At 33.1% G+C, this 17,395-nt stretch overlaps 2 protein-coding genes and 1 long non-coding RNA gene across 3 annotated transcripts; 1 reads left to right on the top strand and 2 right to left on the bottom strand.

Moving 5' to 3' along the window:
- The first annotated feature begins 420 nt into the window (after positions 1-420).
- LOC145008611 (rhomboid-like protein 19) lies at positions 421-2,501 on the top strand. The gene is made up of 8 exons (XM_078967195.1): positions 421-635; positions 797-921; positions 1,010-1,070; positions 1,188-1,354; positions 1,436-1,541; positions 1,620-1,825; positions 1,915-2,052; positions 2,168-2,501. The coding sequence occupies exons 1-8, from the start codon at positions 621-623 to the stop codon at positions 2,268-2,270; spliced, it is 921 nt and encodes a 306-aa protein (XP_078823321.1). The 5' UTR covers positions 421-620; the 3' UTR covers positions 2,271-2,501.
- Positions 1,019-5,680, bottom strand: LOC145008613 (uncharacterized). The gene is made up of 4 exons (XR_013663565.1): positions 5,174-5,680; positions 2,118-3,829; positions 1,917-2,042; positions 1,019-1,321 (listed from the first exon to the last, which is right to left on the bottom strand). It is a non-coding gene; the product is annotated as an uncharacterized LOC145008613 (long non-coding RNA).
- Positions 5,681-5,839: 159 nt separating this feature from the next.
- Positions 5,840-8,200, bottom strand: TET6 (tetraspanin6). Its single transcript, XM_078967196.1, has 3 exons — positions 7,637-8,200; positions 6,264-6,577; positions 5,840-6,067 (listed from the first exon to the last, which is right to left on the bottom strand). The coding sequence occupies exons 1-3, from the start codon at positions 8,126-8,128 to the stop codon at positions 6,028-6,030; spliced, it is 846 nt and encodes a 281-aa protein (XP_078823322.1). The 5' UTR covers positions 8,129-8,200; the 3' UTR covers positions 5,840-6,027.
- Positions 8,201-17,395: the final 9,195 nt, after the last annotated feature.

Below are 17,395 nucleotides of genomic sequence, written 5' to 3'. Positions count from 1 at the left end.
TGTAGGCTTGGAATCCATTAAAAATAAGTGAAAATGATTTAATTGACATGTAATTTGTATGTTTAATGAATTATTACATTATTATATATATATATATATATATATATATATATATATATATATATATATATATATATATATATATATATATATATATATATATATAGTTTTATGATCAAATCAAATAAATAACAATAAATTGATTGTGTAGTATTACTTTTTCAATAAATTTAATAGTTTATTTATTATGACTTATAGTAATATTCTTTTTTGTATATACTGTTCATCAACAAATCGTTTGAAAAATTATCTTACATAATACGGATAGTTATAAAAAAATCACGAGAAATATATATTATATTAATTTATAAACATAATAAAATTTAGTAATATTCACAGTTAAAAATAAAAAGCTTTAATCAAATAATCAGTAAAAACTTTAAACAAGAAGGCCCGTCGACTGAGATCTCCTCCGCCGTACTCCGGTCGTCTCCTGTTTTCCGGTCATCCAGCAGACATCTCAATTTCTTTTATCACAAATTACTCAGAATTGAAGTATAACAAATCGAGCAATTCAGCCCTAAATCATATCAACATTCTCAATTTACGGCCCTGTTGTCATGAGTTCTTCGGCAGTAAGCGCCTGTTTGCTGAGAATTTTGATTCGTGTTCATTCTTTTTTGTTCGATATCATATCCAGATCTATTTAAATGTAACCATGTTCAAGTTTCTTCCAAAGAATTAAAAACACAACTGTAATTTCTTGATTGATTTTTGATAATGGTAATTGGATCAGGGTCCGAACATGTTTGCAGGATTTACAAAACTTTGTAAAGGCCTAGTGTTTGTTCTTGTTTGTATACACATTTCTGTTCAGATCTTCCCTACATCCCTTACCTATGTTGCACTCATTCCTGCCAGGTATCGATTAACTTCCTTCCACCACAACACACTGTTTCGTTTTGATGTTTTCGTAATTTTAAATTCATTTTCATAATTTGCATCACAGGACAATTCCTTTCGGTTGGAATCTGTTAACAGCTGGGTATATTGAACAAAGCATACATGGGGTACGATTGTACGAACCTTTTTAGGGTTTATGTTTGTAGTTTTCATACATTTGAAGGAGAAAAACGAATCATATATGGACAATGTATACAGACTGATCCATTACATTCGTTTTCCAGATTCTTATTAGCACAATGGGTCTTCTTTTCATTGGAAAGCTCCTTGAACCCATCTGGGGTTCTAGAGAGTTCTTGATATTCATCTTTGTTGTCAATCTCTTGACTTCTCTGTGTCTATTCATCATGGCGATCTCCTTGTATTACATAACAATGGAAGAAAATTATCTGTAAGTTAATAACAATGGAAGAAATTTATCTTATAATTGCATGAACAGATATCAACATCTAACAATTCTAATCTATTGTAGTTACATGCCTATTTCTGGATTTGGTGGGGCCCTTTCAGGTCTGTTTGTTGGTGTCAAACAGATAGTTCCTGACCAAGAATTCTCTCCATTGAGAATTAAAGCAAAGGTATGAAACATATGAAAGTATTCAATTTATACCAAATAAATTTTCTTCTATATTTGATTATGTTTATGGATTATGCAGTGGTTGCCATCTTTGGTGTTATTTGTGTCCATTGTTATGAGCTTCTTTACAGAAGAGCCAGCAGAAACATGTTTTCCAATCTTGATATTTGGCACGTATATTGGTTGGATCTACCTCAGATACTTTCAAAGAAAACAAGAAACTAAAATCAAGGGTGACCCTAGTGATGAATTTGCTTTTTCTACTTTATTTCCTGAATTTTTAAGGTATTCTAATGAAGATCTACATTCTACAGTACCCTTATATGATTTCAATTTTGAAGGGCATTCATGTAATTTAACTTGTTGATTTGCAGACCTTTGATTGATCCCATTGCTTCAGTTTTTCATCAAATGATGTGTGGAAGGTCTGAAAGCTCCATTGAGACAAGGGGGTATACTGTAGGTAGTGCTGCATTACCTGGTTCTGACTCCATTGAGGCATCTAGGAGAAGGTATTATTATTATTATTATTATTATTATTATTATTATTAAAAAGAAAAAAAAAACAGTTTCCTACCTTCAACTTCTTTGAATTCCAATTCCCTCTTATTGCAATTCCAATTCCAGGGAAAGGGGTGCAAGAGCATTGGAAGAAAGATTGGCATCTGACAGATTTGCAGCTAAAGGAAGGATAACAGAGCCCAAAAGAGATGGAAGTGAAAAAGTTTAAAGATGAAAAAAAAAAAAATGGGAAATTTCTCAATATGCAAGTATATTAGGCCTTAGATCATTATGATTCTTTTGTTTTTTTGGGTGGGATGAAAAGTAAAATGTTTTCTCTCATTCACATTAGTTTTAGTTGGAGTCAATTGCATGTCAAACACAGTACAAAGTGGTTATGAGATGTTTTGCTAGTTATGTCATAAATGCAATTGGCAAAATAGATGTGAAGGTTTTATCACTTTGAACATTTTTTTATAGCTTGGATCAAATTACCATTTTATATTCAAGAATCGGGTTGATTCTAGAAAAAGTAAAGAGATTACAATGATTAAGAAGGATAACAAAACTTATCTACACATGAAAATGTGAAATTACAAAGAAACAAAAGTCCATTGTTATTACAAAGATAACATCCGGGTCCTAAAGTGTTTATACCATGAGGTACAAAGATAACATCTATATACAAAAAAAAGAAATTATGCACATCGGCGATAGGTGCTAATGATATAAATCTTATTTTGTTAATTTAACTAAATAAAATAAATCTATTTCAATAATATCATCCTATTTTCTTCCATTTTTCCAAACGAACTACTATTGAAAAATTAAGAGCTAACTTGTTAGTAGAGCTGATAATGGATCGATCTGGATTGGGTTCTGATTCAACCCATTTATTAATTGGGTTGAAAGTTCTCAACCCAACCCAACATGTTTATTTAAATGGGTTGATATTTCCAACTCAATCCAACCTTTTAGATAAATTGGTTGTCACTAGGTTAACATGTTTATGTAGTTCCCGACCCAACCTACTACATAAATTGGTTAAACTTAGGTTAACTCATTTAAAAATAAATTAACTAAAGATTATATCATTTAAATTAGTTTCAAACGTAAATAAAGTTTCAAAGTATGACAAAAGTACAATCCTAATTCAAAAATACATATAAATTGTCCAAATCACATTAAAAATATTTAATTTCAAAATTATTTTGGAGAGTAACTAGTATTGTCAGTGCTAAGAAAAAGAATGACAATTATTATTGAATTTTTTTAAAGACAAATGATAGTACAACATTATAATTTATAAATTAATACTTTCATTAATTCATGATAATATTCAAATAATTGTTTAATTAAATATATATTAAAGTTAAATGAGTTGACACGTTAAAAAAAATTTATAATTTTTTCTCAACCCAATCTATTTAATTAAATGGGTTAAACAGGTTAACCCATTTAACTTAAATGTGTTGCAAAGCTCAACCCGACCCGCTAATTTTGGGTTAGGTTCAGGTTTGATTAGTGGGTTTTATCGATTTTTACCAGCTCTACCTGTTAGCTTGTTTGGTAGTCTCTTATAAAATACATCTTAATTGATAAAAGCTTTTTATAAAATATGTTCCTCTCTGCCATTGTCGTCGCCGGCCTTGTCTCCGCCTCCGGCTGCTGCAACACAGCGCCTTCGACTTGGACGACTTTACCTCTAACATTTTGTGCATGTAATGTATTCGGTCTTCATTTTCATGTAATCGATTAGTGCTTGAAATTTCCAGTTTGTTGTTTTACCTAATTCACATAATCGTTTTTTTTTAGAATTGAAATCACATGTGCTGTATGGTTTTCTGCAAATGCTAAAATTATATCTTATTTTTTATTGAAATCAAACCTTTTTTTCTCTGAAATTAAAGTATTATTTTTCTAAAATCAGATTATAGTTTGAGTGTAGTTTGATGCGGAAATCTGAAATCTAATGTTATGATGTTTGAAATGCTTGAAATGTTGAAAATATATGATTTTGTTTTTTTTGCTTGAATTCTTTTCTATGAAAATCAAATATGGTATACGATGATAAATCTTGAATTTTTTATTTGATTTATTGAAAATATGTATTTGTTTTGTTTAAATGTTGCAATGTTATTGAATTGATTAAAAACATTAGAAAAGAAGGATATGATTACTTGAAAAGTTGAAGTTTTCTCTACAAAGATAACATCCTCCTCTCATGTCTTTGATCACTTCAATATTTTCCCTAATAAATAAAAATCTTTTTTGTTACATGTTACATTTTCATTTATTTTTTCACATGTAATTTTATGGTTATATTAAATTAATTTTTATTACACATGTCATTTTATGGTTTTTTTTTCATTTTGTTTAATTGTAATAGTATTTATATTCAATAATAAATGCATATCAATCTATTAATGAATTTTCGTTCTAATTTCAAAATTACAAAATTAAAGATTAATTAATTTTCTTTATTTATTTATCTAAATTTTTTGTTTAAACTTAAAAAAAGAAAACACTTTAATTTTTATAATTCAATATTTTCTCATTTTTTTTTAATAAATTTATACTTTTCAAATGCTTAGAATTTTATACTTAGTTTTTTTTTTTTTTAAATAAACTTATATAATACATGAATCTCACATCTAGTTTCAATAACATTTAAGCAAAACAAATTACATATTTTCAATAAATCAGATTAGATTTTCAAGATTTATCATCATATACCATATCAGATTTTCATAGAAAAGAATTCACGCAGATAAAAAAACCTCTCAGATTTTCGTAGAAAATAATTCAAGCAAAAACCAAAGCATATCTGGTTTAAGCATTTCAAACAGCATAACATCAAATTTCAGCATCAAACTATACTCAAACTATAATTTGATTTCAGAAAAATAATACTCTAATTTAAGATAATGAAGGTTTGTTTTCAAAAAAAAAAAAAAAAATCACCCAATTTCAGCATTTGTAGAAAACCATACAACATAGATGATTTCAGCTCTGATTTCAAAAAAAAAAAAGATTCTATGAAGTCGCTGAATTTAGGGCAAATAAAATCTGGGAATTTCAAGCACTAATCGATTACATAGCAAGAGAAAGGAGGAAGACCGAAAGCGTTACCTGCAGAAGATATCGGAGGCAAAGTAGTCGTAGTCGGAGTCGGAGGCACTGTGTCACAGCAGCCGGAGGTGGAGACAACTGCGATGCTGGCCAGAGAGGAACATAGCTGCAGCAGATCAGGATGGAGGATGTGTTTTCCTGATCAAAATTGATTTTATGTCATTTTAGATTTTTCCAACTTTGATTTGATTGGTAATATTTCAATCCCTTTGTGAATTGGATATACTTTGATTCCACAAAGCTTTTACTCCATTCAACAAGAAACAGAGAATCTACAACATTAAAAACGAAGATCAAAGAGAGCTATAAAATCAGCAAACTAAACAGCCACAAAGAATCCAAGGAAATCATGTGTAGATACAGCGAAAAGTTAACACGATAATTGCTTATAAAAAGTTATCATGTCCAACAATTAATGATAAACATGAACAACACAGTTAAATAAATAAATAAATAAATAAATCACCACTAAACATGCACAAATCAAGCATTAAATAAAAACATCATTAACAACGCATAGTTAACTCACGTGACAACTACCGCTTTATGACCCCAATTGAGTAACAATAAGTGAACACTATTCCGTCCACTTGTATTTGATATTGTGCTACAAATTCACACATTGACGTATGAAATTAACTAAACATTGAGATTTGCTAGAAGAGAAAAGTTAAAGTAAGTTTTTCATAAAGGGAAAATATTTAATCTATAATTACAGATGTCACAAAATGCAAAATTACATTCAACCCTAAAACAGAGTAGTATTCTTACTCATCTTCGTACTTCACCTTCTATAACAAGATTAACTGTCGAGCTTAATTACGAAAATACAAAAGATTGTTGAAATTTACTTTTCAATAAAGCTGGTGTCTTCTGTCATGCCACCATCTCCACCTGCAAAAAGTCACAACAACAAAGTTATTTCTTCGAAGTAAAGAAAATATGTAATCTTTGTAAACACATGTCTTATATCTACCCTTTTCATTTTTAATGTCTTTTCAAAACACAGATATACCCTCTTGTAAAATTGCTCTTTCATCCTTTCAAACGACAAAAAAAGTACATTCGATTTCAGTGGTGAGAAGCATACCAAAAGAAATCCCATCTGGGTCGGATCTTGGACATTTGGTTTTCACCATATGGGTAATCTGTCTCCGACCTCCTTGTATTCCTAAATGCACAACAACCGATGCAATATATACCGATCAAAAGCAGTGTCATGATGACATTGAGAACTGAGAGCTTACGCCAATCTCTCCTCACATTCTCTAAAACCCCAGCTTTGCATGAATCACACTCGTAGCATAATGTGGTCGGATCATTGCTCCATTTGTAGCAATCTAATTCTTGTGTCATCATCGTCATCCCATAGTTGCATTCACTTGGTGGCTTGCAACAACCTGACTGCATAAGTATGCCATCAAACACAATTTATATAAATAATTATCAAATGTTTGTATATAGTTCTAAACTTATTTAATATTACTTGTTTGTTTGGACCTAGATCGAAGCCTAGTGGTTAAGCTGCAAAATTTCATACGAACTGTCTAGAGTTAAACCATGGAACGCACAAATATTGTTAGTACTCTCAGATTGAAGTCTAGTGGTTGAGCTGCAAAATTCCATACGGACTGTCTAGAGTTAAACTGTGGAACGCACGCATGTTGTTAGTACTCTAAGATTGAAGCCTAGTGGTTGAGCTGCAAAATTTCATACGGACTGTCTAGAGTTAAGCCGTGGAACGCACAAATATTGTTAGCACTCTGTGATTGACTCTCAAGGGAAAGACGATGTGGTCTGTTCAGATGATGTAGTTAATCATTTCTTATATGTATGTTTTTAAAGAAGGATGATATATATTATGGCTTTACATGATTAATTTTTTTAATATATTAATAACTTCAAATAGTTATTAGATTCGAAGTACATATCTTGAAACATAATTTAAAAGTTATTCTAATTCTTTTGTAAGGAAAGTATTGATGCTTCAATAGCATTTTTTTAAAAATGTTATTTAATTTCAATAACATTTTTTTATCAATTGTATAGTTTAGCAAATATATTCAGCCATATATTTGTATACTCAAAACTATATCAACAATATTATATTCCGTTCCGTTTTAATTAAAATTATTTTACTTGAATTATGAGTATGGTAGATACCATTGATATTAACACAATCTATATATGTCAAAATACTCATCACATATATGTTTGTCTTAAATTAACTTGATCTATATGTATATATGTATATATGGATCCATCAATAGGAGCACCTACCATGTAGACAACATGATGTCTCATCTTTGATCCTTGATGTTGGTAACTTTTAAAAACGAGAATTTTCTTCATTTGAATATACATAGAAGGTAAGCTTAATTTCTTAAACTTAATGGGTCAAAGATTGAACACTGTAACTATATAACAATAAACTAAAAGAAATCCGATAGAAATAGAGAGTACCTGAATAGGAGACATATCCTTAGTCAAATAATCAACAGGAGACCACATGACAATATCCCTACAAGTCTTTGACCCCAAAATACAACTTCTGATTGTCATCCAATACTTTGGATCCTCAACTCTTTTCCTAAGCCATGGCGAATAATCCTCCAAGTGATACTCGTTGTATGCTCTGCCGGAAACATTCATTCCACCACCTGCTCCTGTCACGATGAACCCAAAGATGGTGAAGGCCAGCAACGCTGCGATCAGGAGCAGCATCACCACCAGGTAGACCCAAAGTGCCCAGGCCAGGTGAAAGCATGCACCTATGAAACCGGTCAAAGATACAATCAAGACTATAAATCCGATGACCAGAAGTGGTGTTTGGAGGAAGCTTTCGCAGGTGGCGCTGCTTCTTGCTAGCCATAAGGCGCCACCTATGATCGGTATTGAAGCTAAGAGTGTGAATAGGTTCAAAAGACCTATTACAGTGTTACTAAACCTTGACATGTTTCAGTTTTCTTGATATGTAATGCTTTTTATTGCCAACTCTTTGTCTCTCTCCCCTTCTCTCTCTTACATATATACTAGCCCCCCCCCCCCCCCCCCCCCTCCTCTCTCTCTCTCTCTCTCTCTCTCTCATATTCATGTAAATCCTTGGCTTTTGTATCTCTCTCTCTCTCTCTCTCTCTCTCTCTCTCTCTCTCTCTCTCTCTCTCTCTCTCTCTCTCTCTCTCTCTCTCTCTCTCTCTAAAATGAGGGACAGTAAAGGTGGATTCTTTGTGTTGTAAAAGGAGTGATGAACTCAAAGTTTATTCATACTTTGGTTCATTACTTTCCACATGCACAAGGGATGGAGGAATTTCGAGAAGGATAAGTTTGCAAATGACCAAATTGTACTTCTTAACTGATTTTGTTTTCATTTTTCTTATAGCCATAATAACAAATATGCTAATTATACATCAACTTTTTGATAGATTCATAAACCTAAAGCTTGTAAAAATATGATAGGGAGAACTTACGCATGATAAATTTCTTTCTTTTAACGTTATAAAATTGTATAATCTTTATGTATACCATTTTTATACACTTAAAAATATGATAACTAGAAAATGTTAGTGTATGAAAAATATAAAACTGTGGAGTTTTCATCTCTTCATAATTAATGGTTTTTGGAGAGTAATATGAAAAATATAAAATTGTATATACTTTATGTATACCATTGTTATACACTTAAAAATATAATTACTAGAAAATGTTAGTGTATCAAACATCGGTATAACGGATTCCCTTATGTTTTTATATATGTTGGAGTTTTCATCTCTCCATAATTAACAGTTTTTTTAGGATTAAAATTAGAATCTACATATATCTTAAGTGGTATCATAGCCCATGTTTCCATCCCCGTGGCTTATAACACAACCTTCTCTGACCTCATCGAGTAACCGTCTCTAAGGGAAATATTAATGTATCCTAGGAGTCTCATATCTTTCCATAATAACTCTTTTTAAAGTTAATATGAAACTTCACATATATCTTATAAAAAAGGCAGATTTAACATATGGAAAATATCTGTCAAATATTATCGATGGAACAATAAAAACCTTACCTTAATTTACAAGTGGAATAGTGAAGGAATTGAATTCTCCGTATTACATCTCTAGTTTGCTAGGAAAAATGATTGAATATTATATATATATATATATATATATATATATATATATATATATATATAGTCTGTCGAAATTCTTGGTAAAAGTGAAACCATTTCCTATGGATTACTAAGTTCATTTCCATAAGTAATCTGTAGGAAATGGTGTAATTCGACTTCTATTGTACACAATCACAAATGAGATTTTTTGACTGGTTATAAGAAAATTCTTCTTGTGCAACAGTAAGATCCTATTGTTTCCAACTATCACCAACTAAACTTCTCAATAAATTTCTCAAACTGTGATTTTGGACTTTGGTCTAACTATAACACCCCATTTTTACTACTTTCATAAATTGTTATATTAAGCAATTATTATAAAATACGAAGTAGGTGTATATTACTTTTGAGCCAAGATAAACATCATAAACATGTAGAAAATATCGATATGATTTGCATAGATATATAGAATGCTTAAATCTGACTTCGTATGAAGAAGTTATGTTTCTTCAAAGTTTCACGATAAAATCAACACGACTCTGTGTATCGCAAAAAGTGTGTAACGCTTGGTCCAGGTATGAATTAATTCTAGTTATTTTCTTAAGCATTGGAAGGAACTCGACGAGTTGGGAGGCTCCAATTCGTCGAGTAGAAAACTTTTCAGCCGAGTACATTGGAGGACCTACTAGACGAGTTGGGGACCCTCAACTCGACGAGTTGGTGCTGGAAGGGAAAACCCTAATTTTTCGGGCATTGTACCATATTTAAAGGACTTAACTTCAAGGGTTGGCCTCCTTACCAACTTCTCTTGTCCAGAAGAAACCCTGGACCATTTTTCTACTTGTTCATTGAGTGTTGTGAGTTTTAGAGTGATTGTTTGAAATCTTTGAAGGAGGTTTTAAAGAGAGAAGTATCAAGCTTGGAAGAGTGAACTTGGATCTAGAAACTCTACATCAAAGGCTACATCTTTAAGGTGTAAAGTCATGACCTTGACGTGTAGCTTATTAGATCCCATCCCTTGTAGTTTTGGCTTGGTTTTGGGACTTTGACTTGAGTTGCCCAAAGAAAAGAGGTTTTCAGGGGTTGAGGGTGTAGATCTGGCCTCTACATGACCTCTACAAGAATAAAGTTGCAAACTTTAATAACCTCCATGTCCCATTCATGCAACATGTTCATTTTTAAGCCTAAAATGGACCTTGGAGAGTGTTTCAACCATGCATGGATGTAAAGTTAGAAACTTTGCATGCTTTGTCCACCCTTGGATACCAGATCTGTAATTTGGAACGTTGTAGTAAGGGTTCAAGGGCTTAATGAGTCAAGACCTTCCTTAAAGGAACTAAGGTTTGGGTTTAGAGCTTATTAGGTGAATCTTACGGGTACAGCTGGAAACTTTACCCTTCTGGACATCTCTATGAAAGAGGATCTGAAGTTTGGAAACTTTGGATTCGAGAAAAAGGGCTTAATGCATTAAATGAGTTGACAGGCTGAAGAACTCGACAAGTTCACAAGGGAACTCGATGAGTTAGGTTGGGGTTACCTCGATTAGGTTGGAAACTGGAGGAACTCGACGAGTTGTGGGAAAACTCGACGAGTTGGATCGCAATATCGTGATTTTGGCTTTGGGATGGACTCAATGAGTTACAGGGGTAACTCGACGAGTTAGGTCAACTCGGAGTGTTGACTTTGACTTTAACTTTAACTTTGACCTTGACCAGGGATAACTTTTAAGGGTTTGAAGGGTTGAGTTGTGTCTAAGGAGTTGTTTATGATTAGGGAGGTGGTAGAGCTGATACTCGGAGTTTGGACCTACTTAGCTACAGTTCGCATTTAAGGTGAGTCTCCTCACCATACCAATGGGTCGAAGGCATCAAGGCCAGCCCATTATATGTTATGTGGCATGCTAGTTGATTATATGGCATGTGTTATGCTAGTTGTCTTTGTGATACTTGCATGGAATACCGCAAGGGGGGTTCCTAAGGCAATTGGATATAAGACCATGTGTGGGTTCCCATGTCATTCCAGGCTAAGACCATATGAGGGTTCCCATGGCACCCGGTGTAAGACCTTGGAGGGTTTCCATGGCATCCGTAGTTAAGGCCATGTGGGGGTTCCAACAGTAGTGGGCTAAGACCATGTGGGGGTTCCCATGGCACCCGGAGTAAGACTTTGGAGGGTTTCTAGGGCATCCTTGTATGTTTGTATGCATGACTTATGTAGCTTATATTACTGATATGGTTTATGTGATTATGTGGATTATGTGGGGTATGTTATGGGGAACTCACTAAGCGTTAGCTTACAGTTTGTTGGTTGTTTCAGGTACTTCGAGATCTAAGGGCAAGAGCCCAGTGTGATGTGTAACATCTCAAAAATACAACCTAAAAAATTTTGTTTAAAAACGTTACTAAACCATAATATCAAATATCAAAAGATAAAAACCTTGAATCGCATATCTCAAAATGTCATAATAAATTTATCAAATCAAAAGTAGTATCAAGGTCATATCAAAATATCAGAGTCTAACTCCCATGCTAAACTGTGTGTGTGCCATGCCATCATCCCGAGCCCTTCCCTTTGCTAGCTAAAGTACCTGAAACCAAAACTGAAATTGTAAGCACGAATCTTAATGAGCTCCCCCAAACTACCCCATACCATACAATAATATAATAGGCACATATTGGGCCTTGCCCACTGCATCAGAATAAAGTCCGGAACTGACTAGGGTCTTGCCCACTGCATCGGACCAAAATCCGGAACCGCATCAGACCGGAGTCCGAAACTGACTAGGGCCTTACCCACTGCATCGGACCGAAGTCCGGAACTGACTAGAGCCTCGCCCACTACATCAGACCGAAGTCCGGAACTGACTGATAATAGCATAACATAAGCATAACATGTAACATAAGCATATATACTGCATATTGTATCGGACCATAGTTCGGAACACATAACACATAACATGGTTGTATCACAAAGACATCAAGCATACTGAACTACTGCATCAGATCGTAGTTTGGAACTACTGCTAACTAAACGGGTCGTCATTGTGGTCGTAGACCCGTTCCTACTGGAAGGAAAATTCACCTCGTAAGGTTGTCTGCTGAAAAGTTGATCAGTATTGTCTGACTGCTGCTCTAGTAACTCCCTAGCTACAATTCCCAAAAGACACTTAATCAAACAATGATAACTAATCTTAGGTAAAATAACTATTTTACCCCTGGTCAAAGTCAACAACTTGTTGACTTGACTCGCCGAGTTGGGCCGTCAACTCGTCGAGTCCTTATCTTTCCTTTTGTTTCCTTACCCGACTCTACTCGCCGAGTTTAGCCACAACTCGACGAGTTCCCCTTCCTTATTGACATTGTGCCAACCTTCATCCGACTCGCCGAGTTGTATGATCAACTCGTCGAGTTCACCTTCAACATAAGAACACGTCCATTCCGTGACTCACCGAGTTGTATGAACAACTCGTCGAGTCTGTTCTTATGGGTAAGGAGATTGCCTTGGACTCGCCGAGTCAGGGCGTAGACTCACTGAGTCGCTCTACACTCAGATCCATGACTTAACTCACTGAGTCCTCACTCCAATCACTAAACAGACTCGCTACTACTGAACCGGGAATCTAAGACTCGCTACCTGACTTGCCGAGTTAGAAGAACGACTCATCGAGTCCTTGGCATGCAGTTTCTATTCAGTCGATTCTAATCAGCTTTAGTGCATCCAATACATAGATTTGGGTTTCTGGGACTAACTGAACACGTAAAGTTGCTAACTTTACGTGTATCTATGATGCAATGAAGCAATAACACTCAAACTTGGCTATTATGGGGGTTATTTGACTAAAACAAGACCATTGCTATCAAAAGGTGGACTTCTTGAGCTCCCGGAGCTCAAGAGAGGCTAGATCCGAGATATGGCTCGATTACAAAGCTTCATCACTAGGGATTTGGGGTTTTTGAGATCAAAACCATCAATTTGGGGACAAACTAGATCTAGTAGTACAATAATCAAGATGAAAGATTTATTACCAGAAAGGATGGCCAAAGAGGAGTATAATATGGATCTACTTCTTCTTTCTTGAGTTCTTTTACATTCTCCTTCTTCTTCTTACTCAACAATGCACCAAAAATTCCTTCACAAGGGCAAAAATCACTCACACACACTTCAAGGAGGCTTGGGTTTCGGGAATAAGTCTCTGAGAGGTGAAGGAGGCTGGTTTGGGGCTATAATGATGTTTAAATAGGGTACACACCCTGGAAATTAGGGCTTCATCCAGACTGGCGGACTCGCCGAGTCAGGAATATGGACTCGTCGAGTCGCCACACCAACTTCACGTGCTGGCCCGCTGCTACTTGACGAGTTAGGGTCACTGAATCGTCGAGTAGCTTCTAAAATAAGAAGAAAAATAATGTTTTAAATACATACCAGGAATAGGGTGTTACATGATGGTGCGACATGCACTCTCTGGCTTTTTATTGGGTACACTCTGATATTATGAATAAATTGTCTGATGTTATGGATTTTAAAAACAAATGCGATTGGAATTTTATATTTTATGGAAATGATTTCGTTATTTAAAAATGAAATTTTTTATTGAAATTTTGAGTTGTTACAAAGTGAATTTTAGATAGATTGCTTATTAGCCTAAGCAATCTAAACGAAAATTGTAGTAGTTATAAAACCTAGAGCGGGCATATAGAGAATGTCCAAATCTGACTTTGCATAAGAAAGTTTGATTTTTTGAAGTTTCAACATAGCATTGTACGACACAAAAACCGAAATCAAGATTGGTCGATTGTTAGGAAAAAACAATTTAAAAGAGAGTCGAATATCTCATTAATAGTAGTATGTCGATATAAAGACATCTAAGAACGGATTTATATGTGTTTTAACAGTCTAAGCATGTTAAAAATATAGATTTAAAAATAAAGTGAAAACTAGCCTACAGAGTCTAAATAAAAGTCATAGATCTCATCGATAGCTAAGTGTGAATATAAACAACGTTGAAAACGGAGCTCGTATGAAGAATATTTGATATTTTCAAAAAAACTAAAATATATGTGCGCTTGTGTGTTCCCTGAGAAGAAACGTGTCGTGTATCGGACACACTACAAAAATCTGACACGTGTCGATACCCTACCGGAGCCACGCCAACACCCCCGACCAAAGGTGTGGCGCACCCCAACAAAGCGTACGAGGCGCCTTTGAAAAATCACAATATATATCCATTTTGCTCATTCATTTTCTCCATACCAAAAACCTCCCACTTTTCTCTCTAGATCCGAACTTCTAAGGTATTTTCGGGTTTCTAAAGAACCTAGTTAATGAGATATTGCGGCATAGGAGGGCCTAAAGAATAGAAGTGCTCGGTATCGAAATTATGTCTACATAAATCCTGGTTTTCGTTAGAAACTTTCGATAAGTTAACTTATGCTTACTAGGCTTTTAAGGGTAACTTATATTTATATTCATAGTCATTATTATGAATATTTAAATGAGATTTATCAGTAATTCCAGTTATAATACTGGTTGATCTACTTACAAAAAAGGTGTCTAGAATGGTTATGTTGGCTTGGTTGATGGATTTTAGAAAGATTGTACGCTGAAATGGTCATGCATCCCAACTGTCATGTCTAATTGATCCTTATTTGATAGAACTCTCAGTATTCATTGAGACTAGTAAAAGATCTAATCTTCTTTACCATATTCTTATAAGAACTGATAAGCTATAGTATTATAGGTTAATCCTCGTTGGCATGTTACTCATTAGTAAAATTGTCCGGTTAACAATTAATCCTATAAAAAATTGTACAGGTGAGTTCTTCTCACTATATTATGTATTCCACTATGTATCGTTTGTATATTAGGATATAGTTGTCCAGTACTATGCAATTTGGCCATTAGACTAGCTTAGTTAGTTGCATGTCGTGTGTAACTGTTGTCTACTATATATATATATATATATATATATATATATATATATATATATATATATATATATATATATATATATATGTATGTGTGTGTGCGCGGGGGGGGGGGGGGGGGGGAGTTGAAGGCGGGCCAGTCTTGTACTTTAGGCCAATATACTCGAGCGGACCAGCATTACGTTGAAGGCCAAAGTGCGGACCAGTTTTATGCTGAAAGAAAAAAGGTGAGGATTAGCTTTATGTTGAAGGTCATTATGTATATGCCTTGTATATATATTATGGTATATGGTGTCTTGAGGGAATTCACTAAGCATCGATTTACAGTTGTTGAATAATTGTTTTTCAGGTTGTTTTTCGGATCGAGGAAAGGTTCACGCATGATTGTACTTGCATCGAAAGCATTAAAATAATATTTTAAGATTTTCGCTCAAACTCTCTTTTAAAATTAAAGATGTAATATAATGTGTTTAAGACTAATATTTTAAATAAATAAAATTAAAATATTTGTCTTGAAAATCGGGACGTTACAATAACCATTGGTTTGTGCACTGTAAGAATTGTTGAATTACGATTTTGACCTCAATTGTGTCCAGAAAGTATGCCAAATTGGATTAATTAAATACTATTACACTTATTATGCCAAAATGGATTAGTTGAATACTATACCACTTATTATTATAAAAAAAAATCTCATTCCATCGGTATTTTCTAACAAATTTTTAACTGCTTCTTTTCCAACATTAAATCAAAAATCCGATGCTAATTTAGAGTTTTATTTTTTATTGTTGTATTCAGTCTGTATTACTGACGATTTTATTATTGTTGGTAATTTAGGTGGGAAAATAAATCTTTTTAGTAATTACTATATTAATTTATTATTACAATAAGGTTCTATTTATATAATGTTAAAAAGAATAAAAATATAGTTGTAAGTTTTTACTTACATGGTAAAAAACATAAAAAGCACTAAGTTTACATTAAAATTCTAATTTAGCGTTATGTTGTTTTTTTTTGTTCCAAATTTGACATTGTGTTTTTCAATTTGTTACAATTCTGACAACTTGATCGGTAAACTTGGTTACATGTTGAGGTGACATGATGACATGTCAGTTTTGATAACGTAGCATGCTAACATGACATGAAGTGTCAAAATAAAAATAATAAATCCACAAAAGACATTAAGTTTTCATTTTTTTGGTTTTGGCACTAAGTTTAATCTGTTTTTCAATTTTGACACTCTGTTTTTTTGTTCCAAATTGAATATCATTTTTTTTTTTCAGTTTTGTTCCATGTTAACCATTTTTTATTTAAAATTATATGAATATTTTTTTAATACATTTTAAAATGTATAAGTATTTTTTTTCATTTAAAAACCATACTTTTGTATAAATACAAATTGTGCTTTTTTACATTGAAACCATTGTTATGTATAAATATTTATTAATTATATAAAAACCATATTATATATTAAACAGGGTTCTAAAAAGCTCATCATAACTCCGTCATGGCGTGCTATGACTCTAAGGCTTCTATGTGCCGCCAAGCTTACCAAAACGCCGCCTTGACTCATATATATTTATAAAAATAAATAATAGTTGAAAATACATATAAAAATATGAATTATATAAAAAAAATTATCGCCTTAAGTCACGCTTTACAAACGACGTGACTCGCCAAGGCTCGGAAAATCACAAAGCTTGACATTGCCGCCAAGTCACGCCTTACGTTATTTAGAACTTTGATATTAAATACGCAACTTTAAAATGAGTTTAGAGGTTTGGATACGTTTAAACGATTAAGACCCAAAGGATAGTTTTGCAACCTATGAAAATTTTAAATATCATATGTTAATCACTATGTCCTTTAACAATATTGAATGAAAAATTAATTATTCCAGAGGTATGTTAATCACTATGTCCATTAACAATATTGAAAATCTCAAATTTTTCGTAAATATTTATAAATAATAAATATCATCATTATCTATTTAGTATTCTCATTAAATTTTGGTATTTTTTTTTATATTTTTCACATCTTCTTCAATGCTTCATAGATAATATTCCATAAACAATGATTGATAAAATTTTGTTATTATTATTTGAAGCTTATGATTAGTTTCGTTCTCATAATATAACTAATACATCTTTATACATAAGATTATGCTTTGAATTTAAAAAAAAAACGTTGTACTTATATAAA

The sequence above is a fragment of the Lactuca saligna genome, chromosome 8 (genome assembly GCF_052625555.1).
Source record: "Lactuca saligna cultivar CGN05327 chromosome 8, ASM5262555v1, whole genome shotgun sequence".
Taxonomy (NCBI): domain Eukaryota; kingdom Viridiplantae; phylum Streptophyta; class Magnoliopsida; order Asterales; family Asteraceae; genus Lactuca; species Lactuca saligna.
The sequence above is the reverse complement of the archived record's forward strand: the minus strand, read 5'-3'. Positions and strand labels throughout refer to the sequence as shown.

Coding starts and splice junctions, on each gene's coding strand:
- LOC145008611 (XM_078967195.1), top strand. Junction 1,355..1,435: donor ACAATGGAAGAAAATTATCT/GTAAGTTAATAA, acceptor AATCTATTGTAG/TTACATGCCTATTTCTGGAT. Junction 2,053..2,167: donor ATTGAGGCATCTAGGAGAAG/GTATTATTATTA, acceptor TTCCAATTCCAG/GGAAAGGGGTGCAAGAGCAT.
- TET6 (XM_078967196.1), bottom strand. CDS start 8,128: ATGTCAAGGTTTAGTAACACTGTAATAGGTCTTTTGAACCTATTCACA. Junction 6,578..7,636: donor AGGATATGTCTCCTATTCAG/GTACTCTCTATT, acceptor ATACTTATGCAG/TCAGGTTGTTGCAAGCCACC. Junction 6,068..6,263: donor CCCAGATGGGATTTCTTTTG/GTATGCTTCTCA, acceptor GACTTTTTGCAG/GTGGAGATGGTGGCATGACA.